General features: G+C 38.6%; 1 protein-coding gene across 3 annotated transcripts in view; it reads left to right on the top strand.

The window, feature by feature from the left end:
* The first annotated feature begins 3695 nt into the window (after positions 1 to 3695).
* The window catches only part of RUNDC3B (RUN domain containing 3B), a 50562-nt gene continuing 28835 nt past the window's right edge, over positions 3696 to 25422 (top strand). The window contains exons 1-5 of one of the 3 annotated variants that reach the window (XM_009559105.2): positions 3696 to 4042; positions 11881 to 11996; positions 20007 to 20140; positions 23038 to 23123; positions 24926 to 25015. In XM_009559105.2, the coding sequence (XP_009557400.2) occupies positions 3939 to 4042; positions 11881 to 11996; positions 20007 to 20140; positions 23038 to 23123; positions 24926 to 25015 (530 nt within the window). In that variant the 5' untranslated portion in view covers positions 3696 to 3938. Of the gene's footprint in view, positions 4043 to 5224; positions 5316 to 11754; positions 11774 to 11880; positions 11997 to 20006; positions 20141 to 23037; positions 23124 to 24925; positions 25016 to 25422 lie in introns of those variants that run through there. The other 2 variants (XM_054058111.1, XM_054058112.1) reach the window with 2 other exon arrangements.

Here is a 25422-nt window from a genome sequence, read left to right as displayed (position 1 = left end):
TTTTCCATCTATATGCATATGTATAACATTTCTCAGAAATCTTATACATATTCTATCACTTTCCAAGGACTAATTTTAATGTTATGAACTTTACAATAGCCGAATCTCCACTAATTGGTACAGTATCATTTCTCTGTCTGACCTTGCATTCTTTAGATAGATAGAGAGAGAGACTATAAACAAATGAAGAAGATTACAGAATAAGACACATCTGTTCAGCACATATCATACCTAACCCAAGATGTTATTGTTTCTCAAGAGAACAGTGTCTGGAAAAACACTTTGAAAAAGATATGCTATTGGAGGGACATTCTCTCTCTAACTTTCAAAAATACAGTTACTTAAATGAGACTTCAATGAAGTTAGAAAAATGATTCTACTTTAGCTTAAAACAGAATATTCCACTTTTTGCAGTGATAACTACTCCTTGCAATCAAGGTGGTCTACCTGCTGATTTCATTTTGCAGTAGAGGTACTATTCCTTGCATGATCTTCTACCCATCCCAACTTTAGGAATCATGATCTGCCTGTTTCTAACAAACCCCAGCTCTCCAGACTATTATATGTCCCATTTCCTACTGGCATATGCACTCTGTGGCACCCTTATAGGTTGCATAGGGATCAGGGTAAATTATGGTGGCTCCATTCTCTGCTGGCAGCAGGAGGGTATGCAATTCTCCTACCTGTTCACAACCTTCCCACCCTTCGGTAATTGTTTTCCCAGCAAAAATTTCCAATGCTGCTACTTTATATTTCCACCTGGATCCCACTCAATGAGCAGTTTCAACAGCCAGAAAGCCCCAGTGTTTGTGTCTTTGGCAGCCCAGTATTTGTCAGGTCCTTGGCTGGTCAGTTGCAGCTGCCACAGTGTTGGTAACTATCCAGTGTGCTTATCGTAAATTCAAGAACAACAGACCTTGCAGCTGAAATTGCTAATATGCAGAGATTAAATCTACTTCAGCCTCAGCTTGAACTTAATCAAAAGATTACTCAACCTGCATGAATCTCTTAACAGAAGCTATAGAGACAATGGGCCTCGATGAAGACTGAGAAGCTGAAAGAAACCTGAAGGCAGGCTCTTAATTTCTGAGTCAACAAGTAGCACGGTCAACATTTTCCTTTGTCTGAAAGAATCAGACAATCTTGTTCTAGCAGAGCCATTTCATCCAAAAAAACCCTGTTATTCTTGCTTTCAGAGTAGATAGAGGAAGTCTATCCTCCTTTAGATTTAGCTGTGCCCCGACTTGTTTTATGCTGTTTCTGGAGAGGGGAGGAAGAGAGGCAGGAAAGAGGATGATGAGCCACCTCATAGTGAATTTGAATTATAATGTGCTTGTGGAAAAAATCCATCCAAGCAAAGATTAACCTTCACCTTAGTGAAGGCAGAACATTTTACTTCCCATTTAATATAAAGCTCAGTGAATATAAAGATTAGTTCAAAACTTATTCAGCTATATGCTGAGTGGGGTGAGAATAGAGCACATCAAGTAACATATGACTATCTTGCAAGTTTTGGTAAGTGGTAACAACACTCAAAACAACTTATGAAATGTCTTCTAATGAAAAAGAAGAGACATTTACATGCTACTGTGTCTGAAAACATGGTCATCCATATGGAGATCTACTTTTTAAAAGTCCTGCATCAACACAATTCCTCTTCAGGGAACATAATTAGCAGTCAATAACTGGACACAGTTCTCTGTTTGACAGCATTTCTAAGGAAGAACTTCATACCTACAAAGTTATAGTCTCTGAGGAAACGTGCATGTCAATAAGTAGAAGGGTTTGTATTTAATAAATGGAAACGTATAGCTTAGACTGTAACGTACTCATTAGGAATATCATAAGCATAAATCAGTAGAATAATGAGTTACACCACAATTTATTTCACCATCCATCCTTGAAATAAATTCATTTTCTTAAACAGAAAGGGAACTTCCTCCCAGAAAAGTCAGAAAAAAAATTAATCCATCTCCTCAACTATCTAGTGAAATCCACTCCTTCACACCCCACAATACACAATTAATTTACTGCTAGGTTTTCTTCAGAAGTGTTGGATCACCCCATCTTCCACTCACTTGAACTTCATTTCATCCTGTATCTTTTGTACAACTTGACACCAAGGCAAAGCCCTGTACCCAGAGTTCTTCTAAGCAGGCTCAGAAATCACATCTTTCTTTAGAGCATGGGCAAATGGCTGTATTTTGATTGCAGAGTGGATTACCACTTCATTCAAACAAGTATTACGGCCTCAGAGGGCTAAAGGACTCACTCGACCCGCAGACCAACTTGAAGGTGAATGAGGGGAAACATAGAATCATAGAATGGTTGGAGTTGGAAGGGACCTTAAAGATCATCTAGTTCCAACCCCCTGCATGGGCAGGGACACCTCCCACTGGATCAGGCTGCCCAGGGCCCCATCCAACCTGGCCTTGAACACCCCCAAGGATGGGGCAGCCACAACTTCCCTGGGCAGCCTGTGCCAGTGCCTCAACACTCTCATGGAGAAGAAAATCTTCCTTATGTCTAGTCTAAATCTGCCCCTCTCCAGTTTATACCTATTGCCCCTCGTCCTATCACTACAAGCCTTTGTAAAAAGTCCTTTCCCAGCTTTCTTGTAGCCCCTTCAGGTACTGGAAGGTCGCTATAAGATCTCCTCGGAGCCTTCTCTTCTCCAGGCTGAACAACCTCAACTGCCTCAGCCTGTCCTGCTATAGGAGGTGCTTCAGCCCTCTGACCATCTTTGTAGTCCTCTTCTGGACCTGCTCCAACAGTTCCATATTCTTCTTATGCTAAGGATTCCAGAACTGGACACAATACTCCAGGTGGACTCTCGCAAGAGCAGAATAGAGGGGCAGAATCACCTCCCTTGACCTGCTGGCCAAGCTTCTTTTGATGCAGTCCAGGATATGGTTGGCCTTTGGGGTTGTGATCAGACATAGACGGCTCATGTTGAGTGGGTAGTAGTATTATAGTATCATAAAGATTGGAAAACACCTCTAAGGTCATCAAGTCCAACGCCACCATGCCTACCAAACCATGTCCTGAAGTGCCACACCTACACGGTTTTTTGAGTGACTCCACCACTTCCCTGGGCAGCCTGTTCCAGTGCTTCACCACTCTTTGTAACTCTGTAACAACTGCTAAACTGAAAACTTATATTCCTTCTATTTGATCTGCTTCAGAAAATTTGATAAAAACATTCTTTTTCTGGTTTTGTCACATATCTTTTTCACAGGTAAGGGTACAGGTAAGCATAAAAGCCTAATATCCAACCTAAACTTCCCCTGGCACAACCTGAGTCCATCTCCTCTTGTCCTATCACTTGGGAGTAGATATCAGCACCCGCATCGCTACAGCATCCTTTCTGGAAAGGGATGCTTGCTCTGCCACGGACATGCTCCCCCTTTTACACCACCCCGCCCCCAGTGCCCTGGGTATCGCGCCCCCCCACCCGCAGTATCCCCGCTTCCCCCGCAGCATCCCTGCCTCCTTCCAGCAGCATCCCCGCTCCCCCCGCAGCATCCCGGCAGCATCCTCGCTCCCCCCGCAGCATCCCTGCAGCATCCCGGCTCCCCTCGCAGCATTCCAGCTCCCCCCTGCAACATTCCCGCAGCATCCCCGCTCCCTCCGCAGCATCCCTCCGCAGCATCCCCGCAGCATCCCCGCTCTCCCCTCTCCTCCCGCTCCCCCCGCAGCATCCCCGGCCGCGGCGCTCCCCCCGCGCGCTGATTGGCGGTCGCGCTGCGGCGCGGTGGCTGCAGGGGGGGTTGCGGGGGGCCGAGGGGACCCCATCCTCGGGGCGCTCGGAGGGAGGAGGAGCAGCGCGGAAAGCACGGGGGCCTCCTCCGAGTGCGGCGGCGGGCGCGGCATCCTCCGGGAAGGGAGGCCGGGAACAAAGGGCTCCGCGGCAGCGGCTCCACCTGCGCCCGGCGGGGATGGCGACCCTCGGCTTAGGGGGCATCAACGTCTCCGCCCGCAGGAAGAGCGTCCCGGCTCGCAACGCCGCCGTGGAAAGGCGGAACCTGATCACGGTGTGCAGGTGAGACCCCGCCGCTCCTCCTGCCCTGCCCAGGGGACCCTCCCCCCCATCCTGACTCAGCTCCTGCGGGGCGTCCGTGGGCACCTCGGCGCTAAGGGGTCTTTTTGGGGGAGGAAAGGTTTGTTTTCGCATCGCGGCTGCGTCCCTGGGCGCCGGGCAGGGCGGGCTGAGCTCCCCGCGACGCTCAACCGAGCCTTTCATCTCCGGAATCGGCGCGGCGCCGGTTGCTCTCAAAGATTCGTGTTTAATGCGTGTGAAGTGAAGCCGCAGCCCGTGCCCCCCCCGAGCTCTGTGCTCTCCCGCTGGCGCCGCAGCAGCGTCCCGAGGAGCCTGCGGGGGGCTGAGATCTCCCAAATCTAGAGCAGGAGATCCGCAGTACGGGCTGGAGGCAGCGCACTCGCGTTTTTCTTTAGCGTCCTAGTGCTGAGCTCAGGGATGCTTCGTAACGCTTCCCATGGTTTTCCGCGTGAGCATTCCCGGCCCTGTCATTGTTGAATCCAGGCAGCATTTCCAAGTGTGCAGCGCTGACCCGTTACATCGTGGCAAACTTTTAAATACGTGAACGTGCTGGTGGCAAAGGCTCTGTTATTTCGTTTGTTTCGGCTGCTGCATTTTTGAGTTACCAAATTTGAGTATTACCTGGAGAAAGTCTTCAACAGATTCACGTGAGCTATGATATAATTTTAATTCTCACTAAATTTAATACTGTATCAGACAATTAGACAATTTTGTGCCCTCATCCCTTAATGCTGCAGCAGTGTTTTTTAAAACAGTTCAGCACAGGTTGCCCAGGGAAGCTGTGGCTGTCCCATCCCTGGAGGTGTTCAAGGCCAGGTTGGATGGGCCTTGGGCAGCCTGATCCAGTGGGAGGTGTCCCTGCCCATGGCATGGGGGTTGGAACTGGATGATCTTTAAGGTCCTTTCCAATCCAAACTATTTACATGGTGAGTAGATTATAGATTTTACGAAGTGTAACTCTATCATCTGGCTACTGAAAGGTATTTGCTTCAATGTTCCTTCAAGTCTTAGGATCTGGGTTTCAGAGTAGCATCAATGCTGATCTGTATTTTCCCTGGGTTTTATTCTTACCTGTATCCTTAACTCTGAAAAAGATATGTAACAAAAACAGGAAAAGACTGTTTTTATCAAATTTGCTGAAGCAGATCAAACAGAAGGAACACGAGTTTTCAGTTCCACAATTGTTACAAATATCACCAATCTGCAGGCTCGAGAGAACGCTGCTTTTGTCAAGGAATAACATGAATTGTTCAAGGTATATACAGTTCTTTTTAAATCAGTATATTGTATTCTGCAGAGCTTGCTACTTTCTCATTGGAGAGAAACTTCTGTACTCTGTGCTGTTACAGTTTATTTTGGGGTTTGTGAATTTCATGTCCTTGTCTTGCAAGTGGAAATAATCTTGTAACATGTTTAAAGATGCTTAGAAATCTGAGGGAAGTAAAACACATGTGAAATGAAGACCTACTGCTGAAACTACTTGAAATCAGTGTATTTTAATTATTTTAAGTAAAACTGTTCAGTGTTGCTGTATCTTCACAAAACTTGAGTTTCCTTGTTTGTGAATACACCTTATAATTTGGAAAGGATAATGAGGAAAGAGGATTTGCATTATTATAATGTTCATACATTTTCTATATTTTTATAATTCTGCCAGTGTAGGAGTAAATGTTTAAAGCATCTCTGTGCTTTACTGCTGTTATTCCACATTTTCTGTTATTTGTTAGGAATAGCCATATTACTATCAAACCCAATCTTTTCCAATCATAATGCTATGAGAATGTGATATATTTCTGGTAAAAATAGCTCCAATGAATTGATTCAATTAGATTTATATTATATTTCTTGCTACCCAGTGGAGGTGAGAGATCACAAGGAAGATATTCTTCTGAATTACCATCTCTTAACAGTCTCTGATAGTTTAATGAACTATTTTTGTCAAAGCTTCTACTTAGCAGATTTTTACTTAATGGTTAAACCAGGCTTTGGAGTTTCAGTCTTTTCTTACAGTGATGATATCTAACTCCACATGGAGTTGGATAGTTTCTTATATTGACAGCTTTGGAAGTAACAGTTTGTTTCCACTCAAGTGTTGAGTGGCGCTGTAGCCAATGGGAAGTAATGTGGTTACTTGAGTTCCATAAATAAAATGGCATGTGAAAATACATGGTTATGTTTGTGTAACTTCACAGCCATGATTTAAATTGCAATACTTTTTAGGACTACAATTTGATGTCTTTCATTTCCTGAGAAGTGGTGCTGGTCTTTTGAGGTTCCTCTGGGTCGTTCACTTTGTTTTCATCTAGTCTCCCTCAGATTCATAGATCAGAGATCCATATGGATAAAGAACCACCAAAAAAGTAGAGACTTGGAAGTGAGTCATAGCTTAAATACAGAGAGATATGAGTTTATAATGTTGGAGATTATTCTGCATTAACAGTTTATATCCTTTAAAATGGCATTTTAATGATGTTTCCCAAGCTGCAAGCAAAATAAATTTGACAGAATCCTTCCATTCATTTGTAAACCAAGAGGAGCAGAATCTGACAGTTAAAAGTGACAAATTCGTATAGCGATTAAGTTCTCTGCCTATGTGCGTTTTGATTAGAAGCTTGGTGTTGTTTGGGAAATAAGCCTATGGACTGGGATATAGCCACAAAAGTTTTGGCTTTGGTTTGGAGTTATTTATTTGAAGAAACTTCGGAGACGTTCTTGTGTGTCTTGCAAAACAGTGGAAGAGTGTACCCTAAAAAGATCATTGTAGATCTGTCTTATTAATGTTTTAGTCTTACATAATTCAGAAGGTCTTTTTAAGGTTGGGGAATGCTACTATTTCTGCATCTTTTTTTGGCTCAACCAAGACTAAATTCGTGATGGAGAAGAATATGCAAGAACCAGAAAACATCAGAGTTTACAAGGGTCATTTAGGGACACTGATTTTGGAATCTCTCCAACATTAGTTACCATATTAAAAAACCAAACCCAAACAAAAAAACCAAAACAACAAACCCCACTATTGTTGCAGTGACACAATGGGAAAGAATTGGATAAAAGACTTTTTTTTTTTTAAAGAGTCTTGAAGCAACAGGTGTTGGAGCTATATTACTCCTGTTCTCCTACAATCCACCAAAAAGTTGATCTTAGAAACTTTTAGGATTTTTTTCAAGCCACTCTACTTTCTCAAACCCTTTTGCTTCAGCTTCTCTGTTAACCTCTGAAGTGTAAGTAGACCTGGTCACTGTGTTTCCCCTCACATCCAATAAAGCGTTGATATTCTCCTTGGTCCTCCTTTTGTTGCTAATGTATTTATAGTAATGTTTTTTTATTGTCTTTAACAGTAGTAGCAAGATTAAGTTCTAGCTGGGCTTTGGCCTTTCTACTTTCTCCCCAGCACAGCCTCACATCAACGCAGTTCAGCCAGGCTGATTGTCTTCCATGCCGGCTTGTTTTTCGGCTCCCAGGGACAGCCTGTTCTTATGCCTTTAAAATTTCCTTCTTAACAAGTGTCCAGTTTTCCTGGACTCCTTTGCCCTTCAGGACCCCCAAGGGACTCTGACAACCAAGTCCCTAAACAGGCTAAAGCCTGCCAGAAGTCCAAGGTGGCAGTTCTGCTGACCCCCCTCTTTACTTCTCCAGTTATTGAAAACTCTATCAGTTCATAATTGCTGTGCCATAGACAACCTCCAACCATGACATCCCTCACAAGACCTTCTCTTTTCACAAACAGCAGGTCCAGCAGGGCGCCTTCCCTCATGGGCTCCTTCATGAGCTGTATCTGCCCAGGTGGCCAAGGCAGCCAATGACATCCCACCTTGCATCAGGACTAGTGCAGCCAGCAGGACTCTGGGAAGTGATCCTTCCCCTGTACTTGACTCTGGCGAGGCCACACCTTGAATACTGTGTTCAGTTTTAGGCCCCTCACTACGAGAAGGACATCAAGATGCTGGAGAGTGTCCAGAGAAGGGGGCAACAAAGCTGGTGAAGAGTTTAGAGCACAAACCTTATGAGGAGTGGCTGAGGGAGCTGGGGTTGTTTGGTGTGGAGAAAAAGGAGACTGAGGGGAGACTTATCGCTCTCTACAGCTACCTAAAAAGAGGCTGTAGTGAGGTGGGGGTTGGTCTCTTCTCCCTGGTAGCCACTGACAGGACATGGGGAAATGGCCTCAAGATGTACCGGGGAGATTTAGGTTGGATATTAGGAGGAATTTCTTTACTGAAAAGGTTGTAAAGCATTGGAATAGGCAGCCCAGGGAGGTGGTGCAGTCACCATCCCTGGAAATGTTTAAAAGATGAGTAGATGTTGTACCTGAGGACATGGCCTAGTGGCGAACTTAGCAGGGCTTGATTGATGGTTGGAACCAATGATCTTAAAGGCCCTTTCCAAACAAAACCATTCTGTGACTATTGCTCTAGAGCACAAAGCTTCTGTGCCAGCCTAGTGAGAGAAGATGAAGTTGGGAGCCTCAAAGGGAAACAAGAGCTGCTGTAACTGTACCTACTTGGACCCTTTTTCCTTCGTCGCTCTTGTGTACTTTAGACCTGACCTTTTCTTTCTTGACTTTCAGTGCCAAGGTGCTCCCACATAACTATGCAAGGGCATATGATTTTTTTTCTGGGGAGCTGTACACTGGAAACAACATATGAGGCATCTTTCATAACTGAGTAAGTTGCCTACCGAATGCTTACAGTGTAATATTTTTTCAAATACATCACTTCTACATACCTTTTTCTAATCTGCATGGTAAGCATGGTAAAGCGTGAATATCTAACATAGAATCATAGAATCATTGACTAGTCTGGGTTGGAAGGGACCTTAAAGATCATCTAGTTTCAACCCCCCTGCCATGGGCAGGGACACCTCCCACTGGATCAGGCTGCCCAAGGCCCCATCCAACCTGGCCTTGAACACCCCCAGGGGTGGGGCAGCCACAACTTCCCTGGGCAACCTGTGCCAGTGCCTCAACACTCTCATGGAGAAGAAATTCTTCCTTATGCCTAGTCTAAATCTGCCCGTCTCCAGTTTATAGCCATTGCCCCTCATCCTATCACTACAAGCCCTTGTAAACAGTCCTTTCCCAGCTTTCTTGTAGCCCCTTCAGGTACTGGAAGGTCACTATAAGATCTCCTCGGAGCCTTCTCTTCTCCAGGCTGAACAATCTCAACTATCTCAACCTGTCCTCATATGGGAGGTGCTCCGGCAAAATGTTTCTGTGACTTTTAACTTACACTTAGAGCTACGTTTACCTCTCTGTAGTACTGGAGAAAAAAGAAAAACAAAGCCAACACAGATATTTGCCTAAGATTTTTTTTTTTTTTAATCTTCCACAAAATATTTCCCAACAATCAGTTTTTGCCTGGTAGCATTGTTACCTTTCTGGTCTATAGAAATAAGATGTACATACTCCTACTCCCTGTCAGACCTCCTAGAAGCCAATTTCAGCCAAAGTTGACATAGCTATAAATGTTGTTTAGGTTTTTGGTGAAAGTGCAGAGTAGAGAGATAGAAATTAATATTTCTGTGGAGAGGATAGTGGCAGTAGTGTGAGCACTTAGAAAGTCCACCATTGATGACAATGAACTGTTAGACTGTCTTGTCTGATCAGATCCTAAATACTTAAAAATTGTTGTCCTTAAAAACTAGTTATATTTTCTCTTCAATTGAATTGCAGAATGCTTTAAAACTAAAAAAAATATACTTACCTGTGTTTTTTAGAAGTGTATGTGGATTGCTTTTTAGTGTTCTTCTTTAATATAATCTTCATTTCTGAATATATACCCCATACAATATTAACTAGCAAACTTTTAAGTAGGACACTGAATAAAGGAAAAATAGGCATAGCTTCCTATTATACATTATTCTCTTTTCCAGTTTATGGCTGATTGAGTCATGATCATGTCTCTGACTTTTAAGATTATATTCCTATAGGTGTAATAGGGTACATTTTCTAACTCACTGTATCTCTTGTGTAGTACCTGTGAATAAGGGATAAGCTGCACCTTCTCTTTTTCAGACCTGCAGATTATGGGCCGAATCCTCTTGTTACAGCTAATACTTAGTCATGACATTGCTATATGCATGTGCTTTTCAAAATTAAGATTTTGTTTTTCTATAGATAATTTCATAACTCTGGTATAAAGGAAACAATCACTGCTGCCATTAGAGAGTAGTCAATAGCAATGATACTGACTAGGTAGAAATATGCTGGTGGGCATGCATGTCTCTCACTGAAAACTGGTTAAAAATGTGGAGGAGTTGAAAACTGAGTCATAACTTGGCACTGCAGAAGCAGCTTCCTCCCCCACCCTTCTCATTCCAAATTCCTATCCTGCCAAAAACATTACAACAATAGAAGCCTGCAGGAAAGGTAGGATGGGAGTTTTTACCAGAAGTTTACTTAATATGACACAATTGAGTTCAGCTCTTGAAATATACATGTCAATTCAGTTTGAATGTAATTAGCTTCATTTAGTAAATGAGCATCAGGAGGCTGTGCTGACTCCACTAAGGGGTTACCTAAGTTACGGTATAGAGCATTTGGAAATACTGCTGCTGTTTTAAAGGCATCTTATTCCTGCCCATGCCTATGCAGTCTGCTGCGTCAGTATGTGCTGTAGAACTGTTTGTGTTGGGATGCTCTGAATCATATTTATTATGAATGTATCCATATTTAATAGCCACTCCACCCTCCTCTCAAGTACTGAAAATCTAGCTCAGTTCATACTGAAAAAAAACAGCACAAAACCCAGCACAACTGAGGGAGCAATGTTGAAGTTTGGATGTTTTGAAAACTATCACCTCAGGCTCTAGTGTGGCCCCATTAATACAAATAAGGGTTGTTGCAAAAAACCACAGCAAATGCCTCAAAATGAGTGTTACTTTCAAAGGTGAGGATATATGAAACTTACCTTGAAACTGAGAACTGAAGAACAAGGAGCAGGAAAAGAAATAATACTGGATTATAATTTAAATGGTGAAGGCATGAGAAAAATCAGTCTTGACTTGTTTCTGGAGGTTTAAACTACTATCTTTGAACAAGAATGAAATTGTGTAAGTGCAGGGGTAACTAGACACAGCTAACTGGCTAATTGACTAGTTACATCTTGTCTGCTTTTCACAGTGGCTTAATTCAGCCTTTTCAGTATCAAATGTTAGATCATTTAAATTGATAGCTTGTCTGGCATAATAAAGAAGCAATATGGTGCTGAATAGGGATTACTCTGATTCACAGGGAAATCAGCCTGTCCACATTAATGCACAGACTTAGCAGTGCATGAAAATTCATTGCTTTATAATATAGTTGGATTATTCCTGCATTAGAATGAAAGTACAGTGTTCTCATAATAGGATAAAGTTTATACTTATGATTCTTGGACATGAAGTTTGGAATAAAAGGAGCATTGATGAATAAAGGAGTATTCTTGCTTGAAATGTCAAGCAAAAATAATGATATTTAGGATTTCAAAGAGAAATTGATGTTGGATGCTTTTGAGTGCTTGTTTTTCTACAGCTTTATTAAAATAGTTTAGAGAAGAGGAAAATAATTAGAAAATAATTAGAAAATAATTAGCTCACTTCTACGTAGAGCATGTGGGGATTTTTGTTTTCTTTTTGTCTTTAAGGCTTTATACCTTGGATCAACAATGATGCATGTATTTCCAGGCAGTTTTTCAATGTGGCATGTGTTCTGCTCTGACTGAACTTGAAAACATCAAGGTGATTTTGTGTTTCTTTGCTGGTTTGGTTTGTACAAACTACTTTCCTGCTACAGAGGACTAATAGCTATCCATATAATTTATGATTGTCCTTTCCTTTTGCTCTAGGTTTTCAGTCAAGACGCTAATTGACCGTTCCTGTTTTGAGACTATAGATGATACTTCCCCTGAGTTTAATAATTTTGCAGCCATTCTGGAGCAGATCCTCAGTCATCGACTAAAAGGTATGTTAATTAACTTCCTTTCTGGTGATGTTTTCACCACGAGAATTTGTTTATATGAAACCAGTGTATCTCTGTAGAAACTCCTTGGTGCTGAATGAAAGTGTTGGCTTTGCGTGCTTTCCTGATTGTTTGCATTACTGTGGAAAAGTCAATGAAACGGTTTTTGTGGAACATGTTTCCAATGTTCTCGTTGTAAGCTTTCTTGGCTGGTAATGAAGGAAGTGGATGTTGCCATGGTGCTGAGCTCTGTCTGCTTTTCTTCTTTATGATAAGGCTGTGTCCTAAGAGTCTGAATCTGAAAGACAACTGTAGTGTTTTCTGCTTTGAAGTGACAGAGAGCATGTAGTGCTACTCCCTTTTCCTTCCTCCATCCCCGCTTTTGTTGCCTTCTTTTCCAGATACTGCGTTTAGGTCCTTTCATTCCTGTCCCCTCACATATAATGGATCTGGATTAGATTGCTTTTGAGAAAGGTCATTTGCTGGTTTCCCTCTTGTTTTAGAGTCATATTTTGTTCTAATTAAAGAAAATATCTGTTTGGATCTTCTGATTGTTCTAGAGGAAGCTGCTTGGCTAAAAGAACAGAGTGTGCCTCAGCAGTAGCAAGCACTAGAAAAGGACTTTGGAAGTTTATTCTCATTTCTCAGTTCTGTGTACAGTTTCTGAAATTATTTGAGGATTATGAAGGACATCATAATCATCTAAATATAGATGTGTAATATGACAATCTACTCCTTTCCATACTTGCTTTTTAGTATTCATAACTAAGCTTTGTGAACAACATTGTGTGTAGGCTGACATATGAGCAGCACAATTACTACCTGCTGTCATTCTGTCAGAAAAGGAAAGAAAAACCTCTCAGTGGGGTAGGAACATAGCGTTTGTCACGTTGTCACAAAGATTGTTGTAGCGATTATGGGTACTTAGCAACTTGACACTCCAGCAAAATTGTTCTGTTTTCTCCTTTGCTCCAGCTTCAGTGATGTTTGAGCAAAAATCATTATGAATTTTATTAATTTCTTTTCCCTCAACATTCTTTTGCATCACAGGCTATTATTCAGATCAGGTAGTACAGAGAACAAGCCTTAACAGGTTGGCAAATGTGTTACAGGCAAATAGAATTTGGAAGTAAAAAAAAATTGTTTCAAATACAAACCAAACAAAATTAAAAAGCTAAATTGTTGTTTTGGTCTTCCTCTTGTAATTACCAGCATGATTTTCTAAGTTTGCAGAGTTAAAAAAATGTGGGAAAAGACAGCAACTTGTGCATACTGTTGCAAAGTGGGAATATTTTGGTACTTCACTGCAAGTAATTATTTTATTCTTTACAAACTTAAGAGGGAAATCGAGATAATCAGTGTACCACAACAATTGAAGTTTTAAGAGGGTTATATTATCCCACACAGGCTTGAAAGAAATTGCATTTTATTGATGGAAATAACTCATATATTCTGAATGCATACTTCGCTTCAGTAGGAGCACACGAAAAGCAAACTGGTGATTGCAGTGGGCTGTACAAAACATTTTAAAGCAGACAGAACATATCTGGTCTGTTTGTCTATGGTAAGATAAATGGCTTCTTTGTATTAAAGTTGTCAGGATAATCCCATGACAGTGTAGTTGAGCAGATGTTCCACATTTGAGAGTTTGAGAATATAGACATTTACTTTCTTAAGACCATGGCAAATAACAATTCTTAATCTTTAGCTTTTTTTCACAAGTATTGGGTGAGGAAGGAAGAATTAAAAAAACCTCCAAAACATTTAATTTACTTTGCCAAGGACAAAGTTTATTTTTATTAGATAGTATCTAATAATGGCAAGTGTCTTTTCTGACACTAAATAAAATATGTTTTTAAGAAGTGAAGCATAGTCCTGATGGAATATAGTGACTATTGCTGCTTATTGGGTTTGTATTCAGATAGGATCCAGACAAAACAAAATGGGAGGAAGAAGGTTAGCCATTTTAAGGAGGAAAAAATATTCAACTAGGGGTCTAGACTTTTATGCTTTTCCTAAAACCATTGCAATTAATAATTCTGAAATAATAATTCTTCAGTTGTCATTCTGGCTATTTTCCTAAAAATGCCAGTTACAGCAGTTAGAACACCATTTTAATTTTTTTTTTTTATAGGTAACTGATCTGATGTTGCCAACTCCAAATAGCAAAAGGGTCAAGAGACAACGCTCATAATGGTTTTGAGTAGTTTTGTAGGTTTATTTTTTCTTTTCAGAACCATTGAAGAATTTAGTTTGGAAAGTACCTTAGAAGGCCATCCCATCCAACTTCTTGCTCAAAGCCAGGCTGTCTCCTATCGCTCGTGGGATTTTCCAGTTGAGCATTGAAAAGCTCCATGACATTTCTTAGGCTCAGTGCGGTTTGCTACCAAATTTTATCCCCACCTCCCACTTCGTGCTTACTTTTCCTTATCATTGGCCATGGTCTTCACTGCGTCCTGTGGTGAGCCTGACCAGGAAGTCAAACAGGCAGAAAATGAATGACTTTCCCCATGGATGCACTGCTTTAACCCAGTTGCTCATTATCCTAAGAGTGGTTTAGATGTGAGTGTTTGCTTAGTAATAAAATGAGGTCAGCATAAATTTATCAGCTCACACAACAGAGATCTGTGAACGCTGCCTGATTGCAGGTGTGTGTTCACATGATACAGAAGACTTATAATATATGGCACCAGAATAGTTCCAAAAAAGGTAACATCATATGCCATGGCCAAAGGGCCACATCTGTTATGTTACATTTACGTGTAGAGCAATGCCAATAAGCAGCAGTCAGGAACAGGCCACTGTTGTTAGAACAATCTGGCTCACAGCATATTTTTCAGTTGCCCTAAAGAAGAGGGAAATAGAGTAAGCCCTATTAACTGTCTTTTCAGGGATTGCAAGCCATTGACTGCCTTCTGCACTAGAAAGTGAAGTTATCCTTATTCCTGTACTGTATAATACTGTACGTGTGGTAAAGCTGGCACTCCCTAGACACGCTGGGTTTATTGTGAGTGTGGAGTAGACCAAATATTGCAATGAGGAGGATATAAAGCATGTGTATTTCCTGTCATTAAAATAAGTTGTGTGGCATGACTGCTGGTAAGGAAAGATACTACTAGACAGGACAACTGAAGATCTTGAAAAGGTAGGAGAGAAGGAGTGATAGAAAAAAATGAGTGACTAATTACTCTTTGATACCTTCTTAGGAATAAGAATTTGCATGGATTTATAATATGGCAAAGAGTAAGTTGTATTCTGAGTGGATACAGAGGCAAGGTCTCTGGACCAAATAAGACCTATAGTCCTGAAAGGCATTTTACAGATTTGTATAGAAATGTATGTGGGTTTGATAATCTTTAAAGCAAGCTCTGTAATTTCATGAGCCTTTCATTTCCCCAGATAGTTGTTTGAAATTTGTTCCTATCTTACCAGTTCTGTACTATGAAGATTAAACTGCTTCTTGTCACTGTCTTGGTGGTTTCTTGTTTTCACTGCTGGCCACAGATTTTTCACGTTTTTTCCTGCAGGTGTCCTTTTTATCAGATCAGATAAGTAAACACAGTGCAAAAATGGTAGGGGCATCAAAAAGTGCTCAGCAACACTACTGGGGGGTTGATCACAGGTATATCCTAGCCAATTTAAAACCTGAAGTCAATTCAAGGTGATGTATATATTGACTTTACTATATCACAGTGTTTTATGTTTTCTGCCTTTTTCTCCCACTTTAAATTAGTTTTATCTGAGTTAGTACTGAGGAACTTCAATAATTATTGTAGATTTTTATGACCAACACCTCAAACATCTTTCTGAAAACTTGTTGTCATTTGTATGTATTTGTTGACCTATCAGATTTTCATTGTGCTATCCCTTACAGCAAAATGTGTTTATAGCCAAACTGCTAGCCCAGTATCCATGCTTAGGAGTAGTTTTAGTTTATAAATCTACCTACTACCTGCGATTTCATGGAATCTTTCTTTTTAAACTATGCATATTAATATAATCAAAATTCACTGAATTCTAATAATTCAGGCATAAATAGTGGTTACAAAGGGAAAGAGTAGGAATTATGTCTGCAGAAGACAATTTGTGCTTGTAGGTCTAAGTCACAGGTGAGGAAGAACGGGTCTTTGAGTAAGATGCAGCTTGTAACACAAGTCTGGTAGAGTAAGATAGTTGAGGTAATGGAGCTGTAATGGAGGTGAAAAAAGTGGCTTAAGGAAATAAGAGCTGAAGACACTACTGTCATGAAAAAGACAAAGTCTAAGCATATAGCTGCAGTGGCCCTTTATTTGGCACAGTAATGCTATTGGAAGAATAGCTTTTGTTAATGGATTTAATATTTATAGACACATAGTGACACTATTACTGGCTTTGGCTAAAAAGAAATAGCAGGGCTCCTGTGTGACTTATAGTTAACTCATTCTCCTTTCTCCGGTGTGGAGAAAAATCTTGAATGAATTTATAATTGTCTTGGAGGACTGGATTTATGAATGACTGTAAATTTTTAATTTTTAATGACCCATTCTGTAGTCTCATAATGAAAGAGTAGCTATCACAGAAATTCCTCAAAGGAATAACATGCCAGTTTTTGAGTAACAGGTTTTAGTAAACTTATTTTTCGTGGGATAGAAAAAAATTGCTAAATAATTTACTAAATAACACAGAGAAGTCTGGAGAAAACCTGCCTGTACCTCAAAGCATCCTAGATGTTACTGTGCAACCACAGAACTATGTAGATATGAAATTGGACCGTGATTGAGTAGCAATCAAACTGTTTAATGTCCTATTTGTGAAGAATTTCTTGGGTATGGAAAAAGATGCACAACAACTAGTGTTATGGGTGTTTCTATCTAGTTGTCAGATTGCTGGAGCAGAAATGGATTGATATAAGTAAGTGTGCAGCAGTATTGGTGAAATTCACAGTATTGTTTCTATTTGCAATTCTGTAGACAAGAAGTGAATTAATTTCAACAATGTTTAATAATAAACATGCAGTTTCCTTGCTTACCTGACAATTCTGTTTGACTGACGAAAACAATAATGTCATTCCTGTTGGAATAGATGTCAACTTCCATGTCTTCTGATGACATATAAAAGTCACGGAAAAGACCACATACTTTTTGTCCTTTGGACCTCACAGGAAACTTACTTGTTCCTTAAGAAGCACTTTGACAGAATATAAGTTGTATATGCTAAAATTACCTTTAAAGTTTATTAGGGCTCTTTAAAATCTAGATACAATTATAGAATCCTAGAATGGCCCAGGTTGGAAGGGACCTCAAAAGATCGTCAGGTCCAACCATTAGTGGGAAAGGAGCCCAGCTAGATTACCTAACACTCTATCCAACTGCGTCTTGAAACCTCCAGCAATGGGGACTCTATTGCACCCCTGGGAAGGTTGTTGCAATGAATGATTGTTATTACTGTAAAAAATTCCTTTCTGATGTTGAGATGAAACCTTGCTTGGTGCAATTTGGACCTGTTGCCTTTTGTCTTCTCCATGTGACTGCTTGTAAAGATAAAGCCTCCATGCTCTTTGTAGGGGCCCTTTAAGTACTGAAGTACTGTCATGAGTTCCCCTGTGAGCCTTCTCTTCCCTAGGGAGAAAAGACTTGATACCTTCAGTCTTTCCTCAAGAAGCAAGTTCTCCAGACCTTTGAAGATCTTCATAGCCTTCTTTTAGATCCTCTCCAGTCTGTCCATGTATTCCTTGAATTGTGGGGATCAGAACTGAACACATTACTCTAGAGGCAGCCTGACAAGCACTGAGTAACCTATTTCATTCCTCATTCTTCAGAGTTTTTGTGACTGTGTACCTTGAGCACATTGAGGGCCAAATAGAACTTAATACGCCGAAACCTTTTCAAATCATAGTGAATATACAGCTTGATATCCAGTTTAGTAGTTCTTAAAATACATTCTCTCTATTATTTTCCCTAGTCTTTTCCAACATTTTTCTGTGTATAGAATGATTAAGTTTCTCTTCAGATGGTGTTAATTAGTAGAGTGTGGCAAGGTCTGAAGTTGTAGGGGGAAACCGGTGAAATATAGAAGTCTTTGGTTCACAGAAGATCCTGAGTTTCAAGTGAAGGCAATTTTTACTTAAGTCTGAAACCCATCTCACCTGAGAGCAAGTCATTATGTCAGTGAATATTGTCATTACAGTCAGCTTGCTATGTTGATCACTGTATGCCAAGTAAGTGCTGTATGCTGACATGTATTTCTGTTATAATTTTTGTTTTCAAATGATGTGGTTTTCAGGTGCTTGTTAGTAAAAGGAATTGTTTTGAACTAGTGACTTCAGGAAACTATGGAGTCAAACTGTCCAGTTTTTGCAGAATATCTTCTGTTCTTTGGATAGGTTGAAAAAGCTCCAAAAGCTATTGTATGATATGCTTGCCCTTATTAGTTGGCACTGGAACTGGTGACACAGAGTCATTTTTACACTTTGCGTTTAATTGTGCAGGTACAATCTCCAGGGCAGAAATGTTTCTGATATAGTAAAGAATATGAAAAATATCTGTAGCCTTTCCTGTTGATAAAATGCCGTTGAATTCTTGTTGCTGTCTGCTACATTTGGCACTTCAAAAATACTAAATTGTGTAAGAGCACTCAACTAATGGAAATTCTGATGAGAGGATCTGAATCTACAGTAACTGAAGCACCTTGGAATTTTGTTTTTCCTTTTTTTTGTTTTTCCATATTGAGTAGTATATATTGCTTCTTCTCGCATTTTAAAAAATGCCTTTTATCAAGCTTTGAATTTAATAAATAAATCTATTTGGTAAAGTAAGCAGATGGACCACAAAGTCAAGTTAAATGTACTTTCTAGGGAGAGAAGACCACCACTTGACTTCCTTAAGATCATAGGCGACAGAACTTCGGCACTGCTCTGGCTGTGCTTGAAACTAAGATAAGACATGCTAGGTAAAAATATACCTGTCATTGTATTTTGGCATTTTGTAGTAAGTATCTGTAATTTGCAGTATCAGTCTAGTAGGTTCCTTTCTGAAATCTGAGCTTTCTGACAGGAAAGTAATTAATCTTTCTAATAAATAAGAAAAGTTTAGAAGTACAACTCAAGACTTAAAATAAAATAAAATTAGCTTAACAATAAGATTTCATTTTATATGGAGAAAAGGTTTTGCCCATATGTAATAATAGCAGTCACCAGAGGGCTTCATCTTACTTGTTACACACCTGTTTTCAGTTGTATGTTGTTAAGTCTGAAAAAAAAATCCTGTTGCAGCTGTAATTAAATTTATTTTGTGTGGAGCAGCTGCAAGTAATATGTAATTTTTCCTTTTTTTTTTTTTTTCTAAATGTGATACATTCCAAGCTGGAAAAAAACATGAAGTATTTTGGTTAAAGGTCCAGACGAGATATTGTTTTGCTCAATTCGTTTTGGTCAGCTTCTCAAGGAATGTTCTATGAATACTTAAAATAAATTTTGACTGCAAAACTTTTTTGATCATGCATCAACTTCTCCTCCAACGAAAGCATATCTTGAAAAAATCCAGTCTGCCCCTAGAGAAAAGATAACACCATCACAGCAAGCAGTGGTCTTTTTATATAAATGTGTGTGTGTGTGTATTTATATATATATATAAAATTTATGTTTTTAAGAGCAAAACTCTCTTTACTTGACTGTATTAATGAAACATGTAATTCTACCTAAAGCAAATAATGAAAAAGTCCTTGCATCATATTTGAAGTCACAACAGTGTGTGCTCTACTGTGATTTAAAAGTCCTGTGAAGAACTCTTGAGTATTATTATGGCATAACAAGGAAAAGAACAAAAAAACTCCCAACACTTATGGAAAACCCCCAAATTTGTCTTTGTGCATCAGTTTCAAACCTGTGAGCCAGTTTGCAGTAGGAATTTATGGACTTGCTAGTATAAAATCCTGTCAGTGAGGGCAACCTAGACGCAAGTATTTTAATTATGTTTATATCCAATAGGCAGAGAGGGTGGTTAATAAATCTTTATGTATCTTGTGTTTTGATTTAAGGTCAGATCACCTGGTTCGGCTATGAAAGTCCTCGTAGTTTCTGGGACTACATTCGAGTAGCTTGCCGAAAAGTCTCTCACAATTGCATCTGCAGTATTGAGAACATGGAGAATGTCAGCTCTTCTAGAGCTAAGGTAGGGAAGAAAAAAGGTCATATTGACTTTTTTGTTTCTTCTGTGTAAAATATAGCTGACATTTCTGTACCCAGAAGAAAAACACATGACTGAGATTGCCTCACAAAATTTTTCATTGTTTAAAATAATTATTTCTTATGCATACCTAGGAATTATTTACTTTTAAAAAAAAACACGTTTAAATCTGACTGTGTTTCCTTTTAAATTTGGTATTCAGTAGAATAAATCTCCAATTCTCTATCCAGTGGCATATTGTATTATTAAATGATTGCCTTCACATTTTCAAACTTACACAATTTTTTGAAAATGCAGCATGTTTAGGGAAATTAGGTTCACATGGACATGCCTAACAATATTATTTTAAAATTGTAGAGATGTGATTTTTTTCCTCTAAGTATCATTTTATTTTTTATGTATTTTATGCACTAATAGAAACAGTGTCATCAGCTCTTGAGTTTTTTTGTGTGAATGTGAAGGAAGCCTTTAATATATTTGTTTGCTAAAGATCCATCATTTTAAAGTATTTATATTGACATGACATTACAATTTCTGAATGTAGGTACAAGTAAATGTTAAGGAGGTGATGATTTAATGGGTTTACATGCATGTAACCTGAATAAGCTTTAAACTGAGCTATCATTAAATCTTAATAGTTCGAGACAGTATACACTAAGATCTTCAAAACAATACCGTTGGAGAGAGAGATTACAAGTTCTTTTTACTAGCTTGTAAATGCTTTTCAATAGCTTGCATTTCTCTGTAAGTCAGCTTTGATTGATAGCTGAGAACCTTCTGACTTGAAAGTGTAAGTAGTTAAAAACAATGCACAAATTCTTAATTCTTCTTATTCCTCAATTAACTGGAATCAGTTGTTTGAACAAGTATCGAAACTGTGCTCTATGGCTATTTTAAAAATCGCATAGTTCCAAGTTTTTATTCTACTCTGGATCATTCACAGTTGGTGTCAGTGGTAAGGTGGAAATATTTAGATTGTTATATACAAATATTTTGTAGGTTTGTTTTTTTTTCAGAAGCATAGCTGTGGTTAATGCAATTTAAATTATATGTATTTACAGAACCATAATTTTCTTCAATAAAGGGTGGTGCTTGGATCAAGTGGCATCATGGATCTAGTAGATCTTTGAGCTGCCATTCTGATGATATATAGTATTGCAGGACAGCTTCTTTACGGTGTCTGCTGTTGCTCATTTCTTCTTTTGTATAGACTCAGTTTTAAATTTTATATAGTAAACATATATGTAATTTGCATGAAAGCTTTGAAACACTTGAGATTCTATGACGAAAAGCTATTGACTGGTTTTCTTATCCAGAACATTACATGCTTTCGTAGCACTTAATGTACCAGAGTAGTACATTACAGTAGTAAAGAGTAGTACAGAGACTGATTATTTAAGTCATATAGCTTTTCTTGCCTATGTTGAGATGTGGAAATTCAGATGATTTTGAGAACTTACCTCCAAATACTTTCTGGAGATATTCATGTTCTAGAAGCTGATGATTATACTGCTTATATTTGAGGTTATTTTAAAGATATTTCTGAATTCCAAGATTTTAATAGATATTCATATTTAAAATCAGTAGATAATAAGATGCAAAACTATTTTCAGGTACACTTTTATGAATAAATTAAAATTTTCTTTTTCTCTGTGCAAAACTACATACCAAATAGTAAAAAATGAGCTGATTTGTGCAGCTAGTGTAGAGACCGGTGCTGAATTTCTAAAAGTGCATGTGGGAGTATTTTGGATGCCCATATCTGAAAAGGCTGGAGGCATGTCAACACAAATACCAAGGGTATGCACCCGTTTTACTGGTGGCCCAAATGGGTGTCTGCTTCAGCCTAGAAGCTGTTAGTATGGGTTTGTAGGCACTAATTAGCCCTGTTTTCACTGGGGCTGCATGGGATTTAGTTGTTAGCTAAGCAGCAGGGTTCTTGTTCTTAAAAACTGCAGTGTAAAGGCAGCTCTCCAGATAAACATCCTTTTCATTTTAGTGTGCTCTATGTTAAAGTTTTTGCTGTGCTGGTATTTATGAACACAGGGTTTTTTGTTACTTAGCATCTGCCTAACTTATTATAAGTTTAGTTTGATTTAGGTCTGTATAAACTAAAAGTAGGATCGTAATCTGCTAAAGGTAGTTTTGGTAGAGTGTTTGTAGTGACGTTCAGCTAGATGTCAGCAAGCAGCAAATATATGAGGCAGAAAGATGTCTTACTACTTATATAAATATCTGTAAGTTTATATGGGTTACAAGAAATGTTCCTGGTGTTCTCAAACTAACAATCACAATTATAGCAGCCATTTGAAATGTCTCTTTCTTGTAAACTACAGTCCTGTGTGCCAGATCTGTAAACATAGTGCAACAGGCATTCCTAAAGGTTATATTTGAAGTTATTGCTGTTGTACTACAAGTTTAGGCCGCTTAGATTTGATTTAATTCCTGTATATTGTGTGCACCTTCTATAATGATGGCCTTACTGATGGGAAAAACAATTTACACAAATTACATAATAAAAATATGTCACTGAGTTATTTGTGGAATCAATTAAAAAATTGTGTATTTGAATAAACACAGAGAATTAGTTCTTGCTTGAAAAAATTGCCTTGAGAGTGGGTTACTGTCACTTTACAGTGGAACCGATAGGAGGCTTCCAATACAATTGTCTTTAGAATTAAAAGCTTTCTGCCCTGATCTACTAGCACTTATGCACATGAGAGTTTAAAAAAGCCGGAGTATATGATAAAAGCAGAATACCCCCCTTTTTTTGTTAATCAGTTCATTTAACTCAGGTAAGTCGACTATATTACTTCGCAGATGTAAAATTAAGTGTTCAATTCTATAATATTTAAGTATTTGATGTCTGTTTCTTCTTGCAGGGTCGAGCGTGGATCAGAGTAGCATTAATGGAAAAGCATTTGTCTGAATATATTTCCACAGCCCTCAGAGACTTCAAAACAACCAGGTCTTGAAGACTTATTTTTGCAATATTTTAACAAATGTTGCTTCAGTGAAGGAGTTAGGTTTGGAAATTAGTGTTCCACTTGATTTGTATAGGAAAAGATGTCAGTAGTGAAAAAGCTGTGTAACCTAGTACAACACAGCTGATATCAACTGATTGGATTTTAGCATGGGAAAATCTGCAAAACTGAAAATCCGTTTGTGATATAAAAAATGTGGAAATACGCCTGGAATTGTTGTGAGGTCAAAAGAGGAGAACATTTCTCTAAAGAAGGAACTAATTCTGAAATTGTAGCATGATAAGGATAGAAGATGTAATGTTCCTTTCAAAATTAGATATGGTTGAAGAAGCCTTAGATACTCATTAGAAAATAATTTTTGTAGGAACTTTTCTGGAAGAAGAAAAGAAGATAATTTCAGGAACCTTTCGAGAAATACAAAACAAAATTAGTGATCGGGCATAGCTAGGATTCTTGATGTAATATGAAAAATGTGTTGTACCTTCTAAAGGTAAAAGCTATTATGGACAAGAATATGCTTTGTGTTACAGAATACCCTGTCGGTTTCAAGCTGGTTATATGATGCTTTATCCTGTAGCAAGTGTGTCTTGTAGATTTATGATGAAGTCATCTATATGGACTACTTAAACAATGAGAGTTTTCTCTGTAAGGACTTCTGTATGTTTAGAATATTATTTCTATTTGTAACACTATTTGTCCACAGATCTTAATATATTTTGCCAATATTAAGGTGACTTTGAAACATAACTTGGTAAAGATCCAATTTTATTAAAGTTTCCAGGCTTTGTTGTCTTTATTTTACCTTGACTTGCTTGCATTTACAGTAGACAAGAAGCTTATAAAACAAAGATTTCTGGAATAGATTTACTCACATTGCCTCAAACTGAAAAGTCATTTCTGGTTTTGAGGGGGAGATGAGGAGGAAAAGGAAGATCACAAACTCTGTGGTCAACTAGTATAATTCTTTGCCCCTGTTTGGCAGTGCAGTTCGTTTGCTAGTGGATAATATTGGTATTATTTTATTAGCAGCTTCAAAATAATTTATTTGAACATGTTAATGTTTAATATATTTTAATGTTCTTTCAGTTTTATAGCTTTTGGAAACAACCTTTCGCGTATACCAGGGTATATGAAGTGTACATGAGATCAAGGCATGGAGTTCTAAAACTTTGGACAATAGGTGTTTTACAATAGAAAATGGTGTTAAGGAAACACTCCTCCTTCAAATAATGAAATATTTAAATCTGAATAACAGGGAATAGTGTGCATCTTCCCAGCACCCAGTGTTTTAAGAAAAAGCATGCTACTTGGAAAATAGCTGATTTGTGAAAATATTCTTTTTAAAAACAATCAGTAACTAAGAATGAAGCATCAATGTTGAACTGTAAAAGAGCCTGCAAGTACAATTTGAGAGAGAATTATTTTTCATACGATGGAATTATTATTTTTTTAGTATATGTGACACATTCTTCCTTACAGCAGTAAAGTACAAGATATCTTCATAATGTTCTTTGAATTTTTTCCATCCTTTATACTGTTTCCTAGGGCTAATATTGGAAATTCTTTTTGCTTCTGTCTGAATTTTTATGTGCTTTAAGACTGTGGTGGTTTCTGCTGTGCAGTCTATTGTTTTGCTTAATTTGAAATGGAATATGAATGCCTCTGGGGTTCATGAGCTTTTTATTTAAACTGGATTTCCTCAGTTTTCTGTTAACTATGAAAAACATTATTATTATTATTTGAAAGAAAATAGTATTAACTGAAACAAATTTTTTTTTTATTGAAGGAGATTTTATGAGGATGGAGCAATTGTTCTTGGTGAAGAAGCAAATATGCTTGCTGGTATGCTGCTGGGACTCAATGCAATTGATTTCAGGTATTACGTTTGCATGCTTCATAACAAAATCCTCGGGGAAAATACTTATAAATGAATGCAATTTGGAAAACATTTTTAGATTCCCATGATAGTTTGAGAGACCAAACTTAGGTGAGGGGGGAAAAACGGTGAGGGAGAAGGAGATCTTGAACGGCTGTTCTAGGTAAGAACAAAATTATGCCATAGTTTATATAGCTGCATGATTGCACTGTCTTTCAGGTATCAGCAATCAGGAATTTAACTGCAGAAAATATATAAAATCTACTAAGGGAAGCTTACAGACAATTGAAACTTTTGAAGTTATTTTTAAACTGTAAGGAAAACTGTGATTATGTACATAGTTATGCCCTGTTACTCGAGGACAGCATTGTAACTGCATATGTAGAAGGTGTAGGTATTTTTAACTT

Source organism: Cuculus canorus, chromosome 2, assembly GCF_017976375.1.
Source record: "Cuculus canorus isolate bCucCan1 chromosome 2, bCucCan1.pri, whole genome shotgun sequence".
Taxonomy (NCBI): domain Eukaryota; kingdom Metazoa; phylum Chordata; class Aves; order Cuculiformes; family Cuculidae; genus Cuculus; species Cuculus canorus.
The sequence above is the reverse complement of the archived record's forward strand: the minus strand, read 5'-3'. Positions and strand labels throughout refer to the sequence as shown.